The 18,853-nt window shown below is 35.1% G+C and overlaps 1 protein-coding gene across 2 annotated transcripts in view; it reads left to right on the top strand.

Annotated features, from left to right (window-relative positions):
* Positions 1–18,853, top strand: part of LOC127436154 (transmembrane protein 266-like) — a 119,570-nt gene that overhangs the window by 92,576 nt on the left and 8,141 nt on the right. For both annotated transcript variants that reach the window (XM_051690111.1, XM_051690112.1), the window contains 2 exons: positions 5,004–5,119; positions 7,472–7,664. In XM_051690111.1, coding sequence (XP_051546071.1) covers positions 5,004–5,119; positions 7,472–7,664 — 309 coding nt within the window. The remainder of the gene's footprint in view (positions 1–5,003; positions 5,120–7,471; positions 7,665–18,853) is intronic.

Here is an 18,853-nt window from a genome sequence, read left to right on the forward strand (position 1 = left end):
ACTGTAAACCCTAATGCTCAAAATAATAAATTGGTTTGAGTGGGGAGAAATAAATCAAACAAATTAGTTGAAATAAATTAACCTTAATGAGTATTTAGAACTTTCTCTTTCTTTTAAGTTCACAAAACTGACACATTTGAAGTAACCTGAATTGTTTTATTGTTTTGAGTTTAACTTGTCTCTTTAAATTTACAGGAACTTTAATTTAACTGGATTTGTTTTTCCCAGCATGCTTTGGATGGCACTCAACAGGGAGAGTAAATGTTCAAATTAAGTGTTATATAATGTGTCTTTGTGCAAGATGAATGTAAAGGGGGAGACTTATTAGTGTTTAATGTTTCGTTGTGTTATTTAAAAGAGCATCTGTTATGTTAAAGTTTTTGGGGGTTACCATTATCGTGAAGATTGGAGATTGAGTTTAGGTTGAGGACAGGTAATATTTAAAACTGTCCAGCAGTATATTGCTTTACTCATTGAACAACTGCTATGCTAATCAAAACATTGTGTGACTAATTAGCATGCATTCAGCATGCTAGCATTCACTGTACTAACTAGTTACAGGTAGTTCTAGCTAGGTTTTCTCTACTTGAAATATTGAAGTTGGGGTTTTATTGTTAATTTTAAGTTCAGCCAAAGATTTAAATTAAGTGCTTTCAAAAAGTGCCAAACATGAACAACATTTGAAAAATAGAAAATTTTTAGCTTTGTCTTTCGCTATAATTTTCTATTAAAATACTGTTTACATTTGAATAAGCCTTGTGTGTGCTTAATATGGATCTAAAAAGGATTTGTGACATACTTACACAAACCCTGTGAGGGTTAACTGTTAAAGTAATATTCCGGGTTCAATACTAATCAACCCTCCTATATCGTTCGGAGAATGTAGATAATAATTGTTAAATACCATATAGTTTTCAGTACGGGAACCAAACTTTTGGACTTTGACAAGACTATGAAAATACACATAAAACATTTTTATTTTATTTTTTCAGATTTTTTAATAAAATTGATTAAGATATATAACCATTAAAAAAAATTTTTTGCGTTTGTGGGTCAATTTTGACCCAGGCATCAATAGTGGCTTTACACGTGATATTATGTATTTTTTTTTTTTACATATATGAATTAGTTTTTTACTTATAAACACTTCACTTACATTTAGACTCTTTCCCAAACTTTCTCACAAACTTGTTTTGTCTCTCACTGGGACTGCATCTTGCTTACAAACATGCACACACACATATACATACAGTCACACCCAGCCACACACACATACCTGTACAAAACTGACATGACAAATGTAATAAACATAACAAATAAGCTAAATTAGTAGAATAAAGGTACTACTGTCTAAAGGGGGTGTGGTGAGAGCAAAAAGTTCATATACACATTAGTCTAAATGTGAACCCTAGCAACCAGGCTCATAGGTTATGAGTAAAAGGAAATTAATTCAAATTACTAGTAATTATCACATTATATGTTAATGTTAATTTTGTATTATGTTATATTTAGATCAAATTTCACAGAAATGTTGCTAAAACAAAATATGTTTTCACATATATCACACTGGTTTTACTTTAGTTAATGTATATTTTGAAATGGGCCAGCCATGAAACGGGGTCGAACAGGTGGCGATAAGCTGAAACGGGCCGCCGCGTTATGCCGAACGGGCCGCGACTGGCTGAAGAGGGCCGCAAAATGGTGCCGCGATATGCCGAAGGTGGCTGCGATATACAGAAATGTCATTACAAAATAACGCTGGTAAGCGAGTTCATCACACAAAAATCATGTTAACACATATAATGTCTACAATACAATGAGTATTTTAATGTTATGGTCAGGCCCTAATCACTTATATTGTAAGTGCCTCACAGTAACAATAATTTTTGCTTTTTTTAAGTAAACGAGGGATGAGTCAAAATATACCACAAATGCTTGAGCGTAACTTGTATTGATCCCAGAACATTCCTTTAATGGTTTGTTTTCAGTAGGAATGATACATTGATATTCTGTGCTGTGTGCCTTTCCCCAATACATTTACATTCATATTGCTTTGTGCCGTTGTATCTAGTGTTTTCTGCATGTCTCTATAGATATTGCTTCTCTTCCATCTCCCTCATGGTTGGTTATGTACAAGCAATTGGAATTGTATATGTTTGCGTGTGCGTGTTTGTGTGACTATGTTGGAGCATTATTGCATTTGAGAGAGTGCATTGTCTGCAAAAAAGGCAAAAGCTGCTGAATACTGTCGCTACGCTTTATAAGTTTAATGCAACACCAGCAGAACACACTTTACGTTATATATTCTGAACTCTAAAGTAAGGTGGAAATAAAAATGTATGATAGATGTAGACACTCTGCCCAATTAAAATTCATGAGCTCCATGGTAAGTATGATCCAGTATTATGCCCTCCTGTGGTATTTCACGGCTGTACACACAGCAGGCCGTAATAGCACCATACAGTGCTGAACTTTTGAACAGACACAGGGGCATGGTTAGATTTACTGAGGGTTAGTCACAAAGAAAAAGAACAGTTGATTCATTCAGTCAGGCAAAGAAAATCAGCATTTGAGCATTAAAATATTTTTAGCTGGAGACGTTCCTGTGGAAAAGAAAAATCACAAATGAGATATTAAAATCTCAATTGTTTCTCCTAGGTAGCAATGAGAAGGCTTTTGGGTCATTAACAAATAACACATAAGGCTGCCTGAGATTATAAAAATTAGAAATATAAAAAGAAAATCTTGTTTAAAATTTAACCTTTGTGTTCAAGTTGGTTTTATTCATTTTTGAAAAAATATTTAAAGCATGTAAAAAGTTTTAAAATTATTTTCTTGCACCTTCCTTTTCCACTCTTGAATAAACAGCTTGAGTGTACACACAACTTAATCATTAATTTCAAACAAGTTTTTAAGGTTTTGTAATATATATATATATATATATTACAAAAATATTATGCATTTTTGAATAAAAATATCAAGTTTTCTGAGGGTTACTTCATTTGACATGAACAAAATTTGCTTTTTAATAAAAAAATAAAATAAAACAAATCTGATATAAAATAAATGGCACAATTGTTGAGGGTTTAAAGGGGTCTTCTCTGTTTTATTTATTTATTTATTTATGTTTTGGCTACCTACAAATTTGGTTACACCACCTGACTTTGAATCAAAAGTTTTTCAAATATAAATAATATTTTTAAACAAAATTGTTTTTGTTTTTTCATATATATATGAAATGTAATATATTTGCAAAATATTACAAACTACTTATGCTTACTTTTCTTTTCAAGAAGTTCATCTTTTAATTAGACTTTTATTTCTTTTATGTTATTTATTTATTTATGTTATATATTTATTTATTTATGTCTCTGGTTACACCAGGTTTTTATTTTTTATTTTTTTACTTTAAGTAAAAAAAAGTAAAACACATTTCCATGCAGCAGTGCGTGCTGTGAGTTCTCTGGGCAGATGGTAGCAGTGTGAGCAGAATGAGTAGATGATAAGAGGGGTCATGTGGATATGGCTTTATTAAGAGTGAACAGCAGAGAGCAGAGCACCTGTGGTCACCTCTGATAGAAAGCGTTTGGCCCTCTCAGCAAAAGCCCACTAGAGCCAGACAAATGAACGTCAGATGACCGCTAATGTGAAATCATGGAGTATGGGGCGAAATTGGCTCTCTGCTTGTGTTGATCGAGGTGATATTTGGCAGCATTCTATGTTTCAAGAGTTTATAAAAAGCTGCCCAATACAGTATATGTTAATTTGTTAACATTTAGTGTCAAAGGCACTGTTGTTTTACAGTATAGTAATTTATTTAAATAAATGTAAATTTGAATGCATTACATTTTTATTATTATTATTATTATCATTTTGTCAAAATGTACAATAGCAAAGCAAAGAAAATGATCAGACTTTTGTAAAAAGGTACTGCAGTAGTACCATGGTACTGAGATGGTTTTACCATTTTTGTACTGTATAATTATTAATTAATCTTGACATTGTGTATATACCATTTGAAAGGTTAACTAACTCCAAATTCAATATTCAGAAACTGTTTTCTGCTAGAATTCCTTTACAAAAATTATTCTGGGCCAAATTTGACACCACATAGGAAATGAATGGGTAAGATGATAAAACCGAGCATTTTATTTTAATTTGTCAAATAAAATCAATAAATCACACACACACAGAAATGAAAGGGTGATTCTATAACACATCCACAATGCGTTTTCCTCTGTGAGAAAGTTTACGCTTAGGGGTGGGAGCAAAATTTTATTCTAATGCTTATTTTTGTACACAAAATGAATTATCACTGTTCATCCCTGTTCATTTCTGTTTATTGCTGTTGGTTTTATTGACATTTGTATTAATTTACTTTATTGAGTTATTGAATTGGGATGTTTGAAATAAATGATAGGTGACAAAAATCTTACTCATAAGTTGAACTCTTTGTAACACCATGGTTTGTAATCATATCAAAATCATAACTGCAAAAACTGACACTTCAGAACACCTCAAACCAAAAAAATGCTAACTTTGACCAAAGTAGTGTATTTAATGTCTTTGATAATGTCTAAATATATATATATCCAATACATAAATTGTGATCAGATCTAAATAAAACAAAAAATCAGTTTGCTACAACCAGGCAAATGAGTGGACCTCTGCAGCCATCTAATGGTTATGGCTGTAATTTCAGAACATTTTAATTAATTTTTTTTTGTTGTTGTTTTTATTTTTTTTTCAGCAGATGGCAGCAATCTGCCCCTAATGCATGACACCTTTTTCATATTTTCTCCCTGAATAAAATTGAGAACTGTAGATCTTCACTAAAGTGAATGTAACATGAAATGTTCTTAATTTATATGAAAATGAATGGTGTAATCTAGAGGTAATCAAGGTTTTAGAAAAAAAAAAACACATTCTCTGGTCATTCTTCCCCTTTAAAATTAGTTTAAAAAAATCTTTATTTGTTCTACTCTTCTGTGTTTTCTCTGTAGCGTATGTGCTGCAAGTGAAGGTGGAGATGGAGCTGGAAGTCCAGCAGTATGAGAAGACCAAAGCTGTAAGGGAAGAACAGCTGGAGAGACTCACACAAATCTGTCAGGAACAAGCTGTGAGTGATCTGTTCTCCTCTCCACTCCTTTATCGTGTTTTCCAGTAAAATATTCCAACATCCTTAAAACAAGATACATTTACTGGAGAAGCAAAATTGTATAAGATAATAAGATGAATGTATCTTTTAAATATCAAATAGTTTTTTTTATTATTATTATTATTTTTATTTTTATTTTTTACCTTTTTTAAGCACAACCCTCACTAAATTTTGTTAGATTTATGCTGAAAACAAGAAAGAAAAACTTTTGAAGAAAAACAAACTTAATTCAAGATATATTCTCTGACAAGTTTTAATATGCAATTTTGCTTCTTTAGCAAATGCTTTTTGTTTCTAAGAATGTTTTTATATTTTTTCTTGAAAACAAGACAAAAATACAAAGAAAATGATTTTTTCCATTGTGAGACTAAATCACAAGGGCCAATAAAAACACACATAACTGCATCCTTCTTTCCTTATTCACTCCTAATAGAGTTTTTCTCCCCTCTCCAAACATCTAATCTCTCTCATCTCAGTGTTACTCATCATGTTGCATTGTGTATTTCACCAGCAGAGGGCAGCACTCTGACACAGAATCCATTATGACTTCAATTTCAACTGCTCAGTAAAATAGCACCCATGTAATCACCTGTAAAAACCAGACTATATTTTTCAGTACATCAGACTGTATATGTTATTGACATTTTATTGCAATTTAGCCTTAGGAAACGAGATTTTAATATTTTAAACAGATATTTCTGTCCAGAATTCAGTGCCGCTGATGTATTTGTATATCTCAACAATTTACTGTATCCAGAATATCTACATATTTTTAACCGTACCAAACTCATGCTTTATTTCTGATCGGGTCTCGCTGGATGATGCAAGCTCCTGTTTCAGACTGAAATCCAACCTAGTGTATTACATAAAACAGTCACGTGACCCCTCCGCCAGTCCTGGACCCACCAGTCTGATAAAAGACACAATCCCATCCGTTCTGGCTGGCTTAGACTCAGCGATCAATGTACACCACTGAAACATACAATTTACATGACATGTGTTTCTGTTGTTTCTTCTTCCTGGGAAAAACTGCAGATGAGGTAATGATGGAAATGTCCAAATGTTTTTTCTTAACTGATCTGAGGCCTGTCGATATCAGCATGCTGGCCCTGGCAATGAGAGGTCATTGATTATGTCAAGTGTGTGGACATTGATGAAACAAATGAAGCTACTTGGTTGGTGTTATGGTGTAGCAAGTGGATCTCATTCCAGAGCGTTTATGGATAATAATTTGTAGTACTGTGAATAATACATATATTTAATGAGCTTCCATGAACTTCTCATTTACCACTCATATTCTTCACCCATATATTCTTTATAATAAATATATTTCTGTGAAACATTTTGCTTGAAAACATGAAAAGTATCTTTGGTTTGATATTTTGTTGTGTAATGCAAAGAAATTCATGAATTTTTAAGTGTGGATGAAGTGCCCAAATAGCCTATACTTTTGGGGGCAACTTTATAAATGCAATTATATTAAATTTTATCAAGTAAATCTATTACTCTATTATGTACAAAAAATTGCAGAAAATTACATATGATTTTTCACAATATTTAAATATAATATAATTACGTTATATTATAAATATAAAAAAAAACAACTTTTTAAACATTTTAAAATATTCGCAAACATTAACAAAAAAATATTTATATAAAGAAATATTTTAAAAAATGCATTATCCATTGACAAAACTGTGGGTATGTTTTGAACCACCTGATCAGTGTTGGGCAAGTTACTAAAAAAAATAATCCACTACAAATTACTAACTACTTCTCAAAAACTTTAATCAGATTACTTTACTGATTACTTCATTGAAAAGTAATCACATTACTAATTACTTTACTTTTAAGTTACTTTCTAAAACACTTGTTACATACATTTTGTTTTTCCACTCAACAAATTCAAAATGTCTATTTTCTCTTTGTTTATTGTTGCAAACCCTTCAGCTGTCACAGATATGCAAACAGACATACATATAAACATATGAATTCAATTTTTATTCATATTACTCATACATATTTTTTTAGAAATATTTGTAACCCAAGTAATGCGCTTAAAAGTAATTACTTTCATTAAAAATCAGTAATTGTAATCTGATTACAAGAATTTGAAATATAATGCATTATACTACTTTTTGTGCCTAAATGTATTAATATTACAGTAACTAATTACTTTGTTATCCAATTACACCCAACACTGCTCATTAAACACCCAATGTGCTGATGATCTAAAAAAATATTGTCAGATTAATGGACGTGGATCTTTCGGTCTATCACTATTCACATTCACATTTTTACTCTCTCTCTCAGTTTGAGATCAGGCAGTTGAGGGCACACCTGGCGCAGCAGGATCTGGATTTGGCTGCTGAGCGGGAAGCTGCCATGCAGATCCACCACGTGTGGGGGAAACAGAGCAGCAGCTTTCAGGAAATAGACGGTCTGGGTCGCTCTGGATCTGACAACGAGTGCCGGGCCAATACCAGAGAGCCCAGACCACCTCCAGGTACCCAGCCCTGACCCATTAGGGTCTATTCAGACCAAACACTTTTTGCGTAAAAAACTGTTGAAGTTTAAAAAACAAAGATATGTATCTAGAGCAACTGTCGCTCTGGTAACGTTTTGACCTTGTGTCCTAAGGTTCCGTAAAGCGTCAGTTATTTTGAAATGTTCACAGAACATGGAAGTGGGGACAAAAGCAATATGTCGAGATATTTTTCATTACAGTACATTATGAAGTGCATACGTTTTTCAAGTCATTTTTATTTGTAAAGCGCTAAAGCGGCTTTTCAGAAAGTCATACTGCAATGTCTGTATGTTTTAAATGCCATAAAGTCCTCAGTGAACAGCTTCATTAAAAAACTTGAAAATCATGCCTTAAAGGGATAGTTCACCCAACAATTAAAATTATTTCATCATTTACTCACCCTCACGCCATCCCAGATGTGTATGACTTTCTTCTGCAGAACACAAATTAAGATTTTTAGAAGAATATTTCAGCTCTGTAGGTCCATACAATGCAAGTGAATGGTGACCAGAACTTTGAAGATCCAAAAGCACTTAAATACAGCATAAAAGTAATCCATATGACTCAATATTTGTCTTTATTTACAGTCAATCTCCACTTTCCCTTTCACATTCTTCTTCTTTTGTTTTTGGTGATTCACATTCTTTGCGCATATCGCTACCTAGTGGGCAAAGAGGAGAATTTCTACCAAAAATGTATCTGTTTCTCACCCACACCTATCATATCGCTTCAGAAGATATTGATTTAATCACTGGAGTCTTATGGATTATTTTTATGCTGCCTTTATGTGCTTTTTGGAACTTCAAAGTTCTGGCCACCATTCACTTGCATTGGACCTACAGAGTTGAGATATTCTTCTAAAAATCTTCATTTGTGTTTAGCAGAAGAAAAAAGTCATACACATCTGGGATGGCATGAGGGTGATGATGGTGAGTAAATGATGAGAGTATTTAAATTTTTTGGCGAACTATTCCTTTAATGTTTTTGTCTTTAAAAACATTTTTAAATTTGTGTGGTTGTTCCCTATACAGATATACATTTCAAATATACAGTAGCACACAAACAGACATAATTCAATCATTCATGATACCATGTAAAGTCGTGCTGTATATAAATTTGTCAGAACAATAATTTACACTAACTGGCTCTTCTGGAAAATGATTCTGCGAGTGATATAATGACATGTGCTATTTGTCACCAATATGCAAGGGCTTAATATTGCCATTGCCAAGTAGTTTCATGACCAGTAAGAAATATTTTGGCTGGTAAATTTTCTTAATTCACCTTTCATTGGTAGATGTAGCAAACAGTTAATTATAAATTGGATAGTTGCATCTCTAAATTCTGATTGGATGAGCCACATTTGAAGCCGTTAATGTTGTAAAATGACTATAAACATATACCAGAGCATCGAAGTAGCTATGTTGCTTGGCCACCAAAAACAGCCTACAGTTAAGGTAATAAACTACATTATTTAAAGGAATAGTTAATCTGGCTTCCAGCTGCTTGTTCAAACAAATAAGGGATATAAAATTTGCACTCCTACAATAATCTACAACATATTACAATATAAACAATTAAAAGTAAACATTGTTGGATTCACGTGACGCCATGCGGGGATCGGACATGTGAACGGCGAGCTCTGCGCACTTTGCTAGCTTTAACACGTTTAATGATATAAACCGGTGAGATTCGATACACTCTGTTCCATAACTGTTCTAAGAGGACAGTATGTCAAAGAATTCAAAATCCTTGGGCTCTGGAGACATTAAAAGACACTTACGTGCTCAAGCTGACTCCCCTGAGCAGGCCGCAAGCCAGGGAGTCGATTTAGACTGGGAAGTGAGAGAAATGCAGCGAGAGATGTTGAACATGTCAGCAATGCTGACGAAGGTGGTTGCTGATTTGGAGGATCTTGCTGTGATACGTCGATCGATCACCGCCATGGAGGCGAAGTTTACTGATGTGGTTACAAGAGTGGGGGATGTTGAGAAATGGATCGGTTACCTGGAGTCATCAGAGAGGGAATTATCTGATAATCCGCTAGTGACCAAGGTGGATTTGGAGCGTGTCTGGGAGAAGTTGGAGGACATGGAGAACTGTAGACGGCGGAATAACGTCCGTATCATCGGAATTCCAGAGAGCAAAGAGGGACAGGATATGGTGAAATTCCTGGATGGGCTCTTTCCGAATCTGCTCAACATAGCAGGCCATAAGCTGGAACCCATAGGGAGCTCACAGGGTTCCCGTTCTGCGATCCGCGGAGGGAGACAGGCCCCAATCAATTCTGGCCAAATCTCTGAGATCATCCGATAAAGATCTTGTGTTACGCGAGGCAAGGATTAAAGGAAGGCTTTCTTGGAAGAACCACAGCATTTTCTTTTTCCCAGATTTTGCAAATTTGACAAGAGAGAAACGTGATTGATTCAAGGAATGCAAGAAACTTTTACATCAACGGAAGGTCACTTTTGCACTGATATTTCCAGCCAAATTGAGAATAGATGCTAAGGATGGCCATAAAACGTTCACATGCCCACAGCAAGCGATGTCCTTCATAAAGTCAATGGAGTGAGTAAGTCATCTTGTGGTACTCATGTTGCAGCCGAGTGGACCAGCTCACTGAACATTCATTTGACTGTTTGAAGAAACTAAGCGCCTTTATTGGTGCTGGTTCCGCCTAGCGGTTGGAGTTTATTTTGTAGAGTAATACACCTTCAGGACAGTTCTATGGATGAATCTTCATATTCTTTGTACTTATTCTTCCTTTTGGCTGGAGTTTGTTTTGTGGAGTATTTCTTGCAAAGACATTGGAGTGATTAAGTCATTTGTTTGCACTTATGTTGCAGCCGAGTGGAACGGCTCACTGAACATTTGCTTGACTGTTTGAAGAATCTGTGCGCCTTTTTTGTGCTGGTTCTGCCTAGCGGCTGGAGTTTATTTTGTAGAGTAACACACCTTCAGGACAGTTATATGGATGAATCTACACATTCTTTGTGTTTATTCCGCCTATTGGCTGGAGTTTGTTTTATAGATTATCTTTTGCCATGTAATTCTGTCTCACAACATTTGTATAGAAACACCGGACTTGAGTAATCTGACGGCAAAGTTGTCGTGGGGGCTCTCGTAGGCATACATGGACTGTTTGAGTTTGGAGGGATGGTGCACAGGGTTAATGCACACTTTTTTCTTTTTCCTGTTTGTTTGGCTTTGGGGGATGTTCGGGTTCTAATGGTTGCACTAATGTTGGAATATGGTCTTTAGAATTTAGTTTTTGACACACAATCAATTTTTTCTTATATGTCAAAATTTCAAATGTTAATATGAGTGGATTGTCTCTATCCACGTGGAATGTGAATGGGTTGGGGCACCCCATAAAAAGAAGGAAGGTTATTTCTATTCTTAACTGTAAGAAATATGATATAGTGTTTCTTCAAGAAACGCACCTTTCCCTGCAGGAAGCTGAAAAATTGGTAAAGTTGTGGGGTGGGCATTTCTTTTATAGTGCTGGCTTGAGTAAGAGCAGGGGAGTCATTATGCTGGTAAGTAAACATCTACAATTCAAATGTCTCGAACAGAGTAAAGATAAATTAGGAAGAGTCATTATTGTTTTAGCTGAAATTCAGGGACAAAGTCTTATTTTGGCTAATATTTATGCACCTAACGTTGATGATCAGGGCTTTTTTATAGATCTTGAAGGGATGTTGCAAGCCGCTGGCACCCCTCATGATATAATATTGGGAGGAGACTTTAATCTTTTGATGGACTCAGTCCTTGATCATAGTGAAACAAAAGTGTGCAAGCCCCCTAGAGCAACATTGATGCTTCACAGGATGTGTAAAAATCTTGGTCTTACAGATATTTGGAGACTTTTGAACCCATCTGGTGGGGACTATAATTTTTTTCATCAGTCCATAAGATTTACTCTAGAATAGATGAGAAGTCCCTCATTTCATCTGTTGTTGATTGCTCAATTGGAAACATTTTAGTCTCAGATCATACCCTGGTGTGTTTAGAGGTGTTGCCACATATGGAGAAAAGGAAATCATATAGTTGGCGCTTTAATGTATCCCTTTTGCAAAATCCTGAATTCCAACAAATGCTAAAGGCTGAAATCAATGTCTATATGGAGACCAACTGATCCACAGTTGCCTCTGTGGGTGTGGCTTGGGAGGTACTAAAGGCAGTTCTTAGGAGCCGGATCATACAGTATGCTGCATTCACCAAAAAATCCAAAGCACAAGAACTTGTGGAATTGGAAGGGAATATTAAAAGCTGAAGCACCAAATGTCGTCTGATGGCCTCAGAGAATTGACCCGATTGAAATACAGATATAATACTATTTTGTCGAGGAAGGTGGAGTTTTGGCTATTCAGGGCAAGACAGTCATACTTTGAGTCGGGGGACAAGGCAGGAAAACTTCTGGCTAGATATATAAAACAGAGGGAGTCTTTTTCTACCATTCCCTCAGTGAAATCTGCTGGTGGTGAAATATTTACCTCGGCCATTGATATTAACAATGCTTTTAAAGAATACTGCCTTGATCTTTATAGCTCCACATCTTCGTCTACTGAAGAGGATATTATAAACTTTGTGGAACCATTAGAAAAATGTTTCCACAAACTGATTCCTAAACTGATGACTGAGCAAAAAAATTCTCTTGATTCTGAGATAACCTTGGAGGAGCTTGGTGAGGTAATTAAAGCCTTGCCTATAGGCAAGGCTATGGGGCCAGATGGCTTTGCTGCTGAAATTTTTAGATCTTATGCTACAGAACTGGCTCCAATTTTGCTATAAATTTATACAGAATCATTAAAGAATGGAAAGCTTCCACCAACCATGACACAAGCCCGGATCAGTCTGATTCTTAAAAAGGACAAAGATCCAAGTGAGTGTAAGAGTTACCCTCCAATTTCCCTGGTCCAATTTCCCTGATCCAACTAGATGTTAAAATATTGTCAAATATTTTGGCTAATCGATTAAGTGAAGTTATGACATCTCTATACATATAGATCAGGTGGGGTTTTTTCAGGGCCGTAACTCTTCTGATAACATTAGGCATTTCATTAATGTCATGTCATCAGTGGCGGTCGCTGCCATCTCGCTTGACGCAGAAAAGGCGTTTGATATGATAGAATGGGATTATCTTTTTAGGATTTTGGGAATGTACGGGTTCGGGAATACTTTTATTGGGTGGATTAAGTTACTTTATAGACACCCGGTAGCGGCGGTTGAAACGAATGGATTAATTTCAGATTATTTTACTCTGGATGGGGCACCCAGCAGTGTTGCCCTCTTTCCCCCATATTGTTTTGTCTTGCCCTGGAACCATTCGCAGCCGTGATAAGAAAGGAGGATGAATTTCCAGGGGTGGTGGCGGGAGGTGTGGCGCATAAACTTTTTAATTTGCTTTACACAGATTATATTTTATTATTCGTCTCCAACCCCACTAGATCTATGCCTTGCCTCCACAGAATTATTCATTCCTTTTCTAAATTCTCAGGATAAAGAGTGAATTGTTATAAATCCAAAGCTTTGGCTCTGACAGCGTACTGCCCAGTAACGGCTTTTCAGCCGGGCACCTTCCAGTGGCCCAAACAGGGTATTAAGTATTTGGGTATTTTATTCCTAGCAAAGTTGTGTGATTTAGTTAGTTAATTTTGACCCTTTAATAAAAAGGTTTTCAAGTGATGTGAGCAGGTGGGCTTTATTACATTTATCTATGACTGGGAAGGTTAATGTTATTAAAATGAATTGTATTCCAAAATTCAACTACCTGCTACAATCTAGCATAGTGAAGTCTTTCATTTGGAATGTTAAATGTCCCAGATTACACTTCAATAAGTTACATAGGCCAATTGACAAAGGCAGGCTAGGCCTACCCAAGATTTAGTTTTATTATTATGCATTCGGTCTCAGACATTTGGCTCATTGGTCGATTCCACCTGAGAGAGCCCCTCCCTGGTTTTCTATTGAACAGGAAGTTCTTGCCCCTATTTCGCCATTGCAAAGTCTTTCTATCAAACTAATCGGAGAAATTATGTTCCACCCTGTTATCTCGCTATATGGACAATGGTGTCCAGAGTGTTTAATTCAGACATTTATTTAAATGTTGCTTCAAGCATATGGCTGAACCCAAAATTATGTATTAATAAGTCCCCTTTCTGCTGGTCAGAGTGGATTGTGAGGGAGGTTAATATGCTCATTGACCTATATTAGAGTGGAGTGTTGAGATCCTTTGAAAATATGGTTCAGCATTTTGAGATTCCCAGGTCTCAATTCTTCAGGTATTTACAGCTGCGCCACCTGCTTTGTACTACTTTTGGGAGTAGTATACACCCCCCTAGAGCAGCAGATACTCTTAGAGTGGTGATTACTGCTTTTGGAAAAGGTCATGAGGCATCAGTGTATTACTCCCTGCTAATTCAGAGTCTGGGGGATGGAGCTTCAACTTCTCTCAAGAGATTATGGGGGAAAGATTTAAACTTGGTATTGGAGGATGGAGTGTGGGCTAGGATTCTAAAAAAACATCAAGTCTACATCTAGAGATGCAAGGGTGTGCCTTATGCAATTTAAGATTTTACATCAATTCTATTGGACCCCCTCTAGATTGGATAGGCTTGGTCTTAAAGACACACCCACCTGCTGGCAATGCCAATCAGAAGATGGGGACACAACCCATGTGTTTTGGTGGTTTGTTAAGATCCAAGAATGTTGGTTGAGGGTTCAGAGTTTTATGTGTGACATATTGGGCACTCAAATTTCATTTTGCCCCAGACTCTGTATTTTAGGCAATGGGGCGATCATTAATATAGGGGATAAATGCATAAAAAATTGGGTCCTAGCCAGTGTTATGATCGGTAGACAGATCATTCTAAGAGGATGTAAGTTGGTTGGAGTGTCCTCATTTCAAGAGTGGTGCACAGAGATGGGCAGGGTAGCGGCATTCGAGGAGATGTCATATAGAAGGTTAGGCAACTTAGATTTGTTCAATAAAAAAATGGGGCTGCAATTTGGCCTTTTTGGAGGACTCTTGGGGAGGGGCAGTGGAGAGAGAATTGCAGTTTTAAATGTGTGTAATTATATATATATATATATATATATATATATATATATATATATATATATATATATATATATCTTTTTTTTTTTTTTTTGTCTGTAATTCAAGTTGTGACCACAGGGATATTTGTTGAGAGTCAGGGTGGGATTGGGACGGGGGAAAGGGAATAAAGGGGGTTATAGTTGATTCTATGAATATATGTTTTTCTTTTCTGTTTCAAATGTATGAATCAATAAAAAGAGTTAATCAGAAAAAAAAAAGAAAAAAAGGAATAGTTCACCTAAAAATGAAAATTCTGTTACAATTGACTCATGTTGTTCCAAACCTGTATGACTTTCTCATGCAGAACACAAAAGGAGATGTTTTAATCAATATCTCATCTTTTCAATACAATGACAGTGATATTGCCTTACTTTAAAGCTTAAAAAGGACCCAAAAGTATCATAAAAGAAGTCCATGCGACTTTTGCGTCATATTCCAAGTCTTCTTAAGGCACACGTTAGGTTTTAGTGAGAAACAACCTGAAATTTAAGACATTTTTTCAATGAAAATATTGATGTCTGTTGCACGTTTATGAATGCATGACAGAAGCTCGGTCACAGTGGCATGCATTTTCAAGCTAAAAACGTGTTGTTTTTAAGAGGTTTATTCTCACGAAACCTGTCAAGAAAATGTCCTGGTCAAATTTAACCCAAAATCAAAATTTTATTTTTAGCATAAAGAAAATTAAGACTACACTTACAACCATTAAGATTTCTTGCATGCTACATTATTTTCAGGACACTTGAGTACATTTTACGCCCCAATTCTCATTAATGTAACACATCCAGACGTTTACTTCTACAATGCTGATTCTCATTACCATAACATAGTCGTTTTTTACTGTAATACATTAAAAAAGATGCTGTTGTACAATTATATTTTAAATTAAATCAGCAAAAATTAAAGGCAGTACCATGGAAGTACTACTATGATGTGTAAATACTTTATAATTTAAATCATTCCTTTTTGTTTTTTCATGTTACAGTGATGACAATATCATAATTACCATATCATAATCTTTTTTTGCATTGCGTTAATGAGAAATGAGGGGTAAAATGTGCACAACTGTCATGGAAATAATATCACAATGTAAAAAATCTTAATGGCTCTAAAACTAGGCTTCATTTTCTACATGCAAAATATAATTTCTTATTTGTTTCTGTTGATTTTGAAGTAAAACAGCATCTTGACATTTTCTTGAAAGGTTTCATGAAAATCATCCAAGTGCTGTTTTGTGTTGTTTTTCTACCTGTGTGTTGTGCATGAGAAAAAAAGTCATATACAGGTGCATCTCAATAAATTAGAATGTCGTGGAAAAGTTCATTTATTTCAGTAATTCAACTCAAATTGTGAAACTCGTGTATTAAATAAATTCAATGCACACAGACTGAAGTAGTTTAAGTCTTTGGTTCTTTTAATTGTGATGATTTTGGCTCACATTTAACAAAAACCCACCAATTCACTATCTCAACAAATTAGAGTTGAATTACTGAAATAAATGAACTTTTCCACGACATTCTAATTTATTGAGATGCACCTGTAGATTTGGAATTTCATGATGATGATGAACTATTCCTTTAAAAAATAACAATAAATATTAATAATATATGGAACTGTTTATTGAACATGTGTCTTTCATCACATTTCTGGAGTCTCCCTTTTATAAAAGCAATAAATCTTTCAAGTCTAAGTGTTACAGTAATTGTATCACAGGTAAGGCATCATGCACCAAATTTTCATAAAAACTAGATTCAGTGGTACCCGTTCCTGAACTCCTCCATCAACCAAGCATTAAATCAGCCAAGCCTCTGAGTACAAACAATAACATCCCTTCAGAATTTACAGTGACAGGACAGATCACTTGATATCCCATCATAACAGACTGTTATTATGTTCCCCGCATTATGTCAGGTCACATTGGGATCTGTTTGGCAGGAGTACAGTTGTAATACACACACAGGCTGCTCTGTGCATTGGGTCTTGTTCCTCCAGAAAGAGTAGTCAACTATGGCACAAACATCTGTTCCTTTAACCTGAAAAAAACCCACAATGGTCTTCGTGCAAGCCACACTTCAGTCCCCAGAGGACTGCGGGAAATATGGGCACCAGGAGCGAGCCTGTGGCTTTTTCCTCTAAATGGCACGAGGACAGAAAGAGCTGTCAAAGTGCAAGCAGACCTCTGGAGACCTCAGAGACAAAGAGAGGAGACGCAGAGTGACGGTTGCCTGAGGGCGCGTATCTTGGCGGCCGTATTTCATATTTAGTGCCACAAAGACACTTATAAAATGGGAGTAAGATGCATTTAAAGGAATACTTAACAACAACAAAAATAGACATTTTGTCATTATTTACTTGTTTCCAATCCGTGTGACTAACTTTCTTCCATAGAAGACAAAAGGAGAAATGTTGAAGAATGTACTGGCTACTCTTTTCCATATAATGGAGCAAATGGAGACTTGAGCTCCAAAATGACAAGAAAGTGCCTTAGACACATCGCATCAGTTTTTATGCTGTTGTTTTGTCATTTTGGACAGTCTGAGTCAACATTTCTCAGTTTGTGTTCTACGAACGAAAAAAAAAAAGTCATACAGGTTTGGAATGACATGAGGGTGAGTAAATAATGACAGAATTTAAATTATTGGGTGAACTTTTCTTTAAAGACAATGACACAAAAAAAATAAGGGCTGCTGTGTGATCTCATATTTAAAGACCTGCTTTTTGAAGTTGTGCTTCACCGAGACTGAGGTCTCTTTTATCTCCACTGTGGTTCACATGAGAATTTATTGGGCTGCGTGGCCACAAAGAGATACTGCATGACATGATCATTTTGAATCATCGCTCTCAAAGTCTGCTTAGTTTCAGGAACTGGATTCCTGAAATTCTGGATGGAGACACCAAAAATAAATAAAGTTCATAGTGATTAGGTTAAGACATAAGACACTTTATTGTCATTGTACACAATACAACTAAATTTAGTGTGGCAACCCTCAGAAAGCAATAGCAGACATATTACACTTAAGAATAAAGATAAATAGATTAAGTAAAAAATATAGAATAATTAAAAATATATAGACAGATAAAAATATATATATATAATATATAACTTCCTATCTGGTGTTGAAATATTTAAAAATATAATTTTAAAGTAAATGAAAAGACAAATATATATATATATATATATATATATATATATATATATATATATATATATATATATATATATATATATATACACTGGCAGCCAAAAGTTTGGAATAATGTACGGATTTTGCTGTTTTGGAAGGAAATTGGTACTTTAATTCACCAAAGTGTCATTCAACTGATCACAAAGTATAGTCAGGACATTACTGATGTAAAAACAGCACCATCACTATTTGAACAAAGTCATTTTTGATCAAATCTAGACAGGCCCCATTTCCAGCAGACATCACTCCAACAATCATGCTAAATTGCTGATTTGGTACTAGAAAATCACTTGCCATTATATCAAATACAGTTGAAAGCTGTTTGGTTCGTTAAATGAAGCTTAACATTGTCTTTGTGTTTGTTTTTGAGTTGTTACAATATGCAATAGACTGGCATGTCTTAAGGTCAATATTAGGTCAAAAATGGCAACAAAGAAACAACTTTCTTTAGAAACTCGTCAGTCAATCATTGTTTTGAGGAATGAAGGCTATAAAATGCTTGAAATTGCCAATATATATATATTCACATATATACAGTTGAAGTCAGAAGTTTACATACACTAGGTTGAAGTCATTAAAACTCTTTAAACCACTCCACAGATTTAATATTAGCAAACTATAGTTTTGGCAAGTCATTTAGGACATCTACTTTGTGCATGACACAAGTAATTTTTCCAACAGTTGTTTACAGACAGATTGTTTCACTTTTAATTGACTATATCACAATTCCAGTGGGTCAGAAGTGTACATACACTAAGTTAACTGTGCCTTTAGGCAGCTTGGAAAATTTCAGAAAATTATGTCAAACCTTTAGACATTTAGACAATGAGCTTCTGATAGGAAGTGTACTGAATTGAAGGTGTACCTTTGGATGTATTTTA

The sequence above is a fragment of the Myxocyprinus asiaticus genome, chromosome 46, assembly GCF_019703515.2.
Source record: "Myxocyprinus asiaticus isolate MX2 ecotype Aquarium Trade chromosome 46, UBuf_Myxa_2, whole genome shotgun sequence".
NCBI lineage: Eukaryota > Metazoa > Chordata > Actinopteri > Cypriniformes > Catostomidae > Myxocyprinus > Myxocyprinus asiaticus.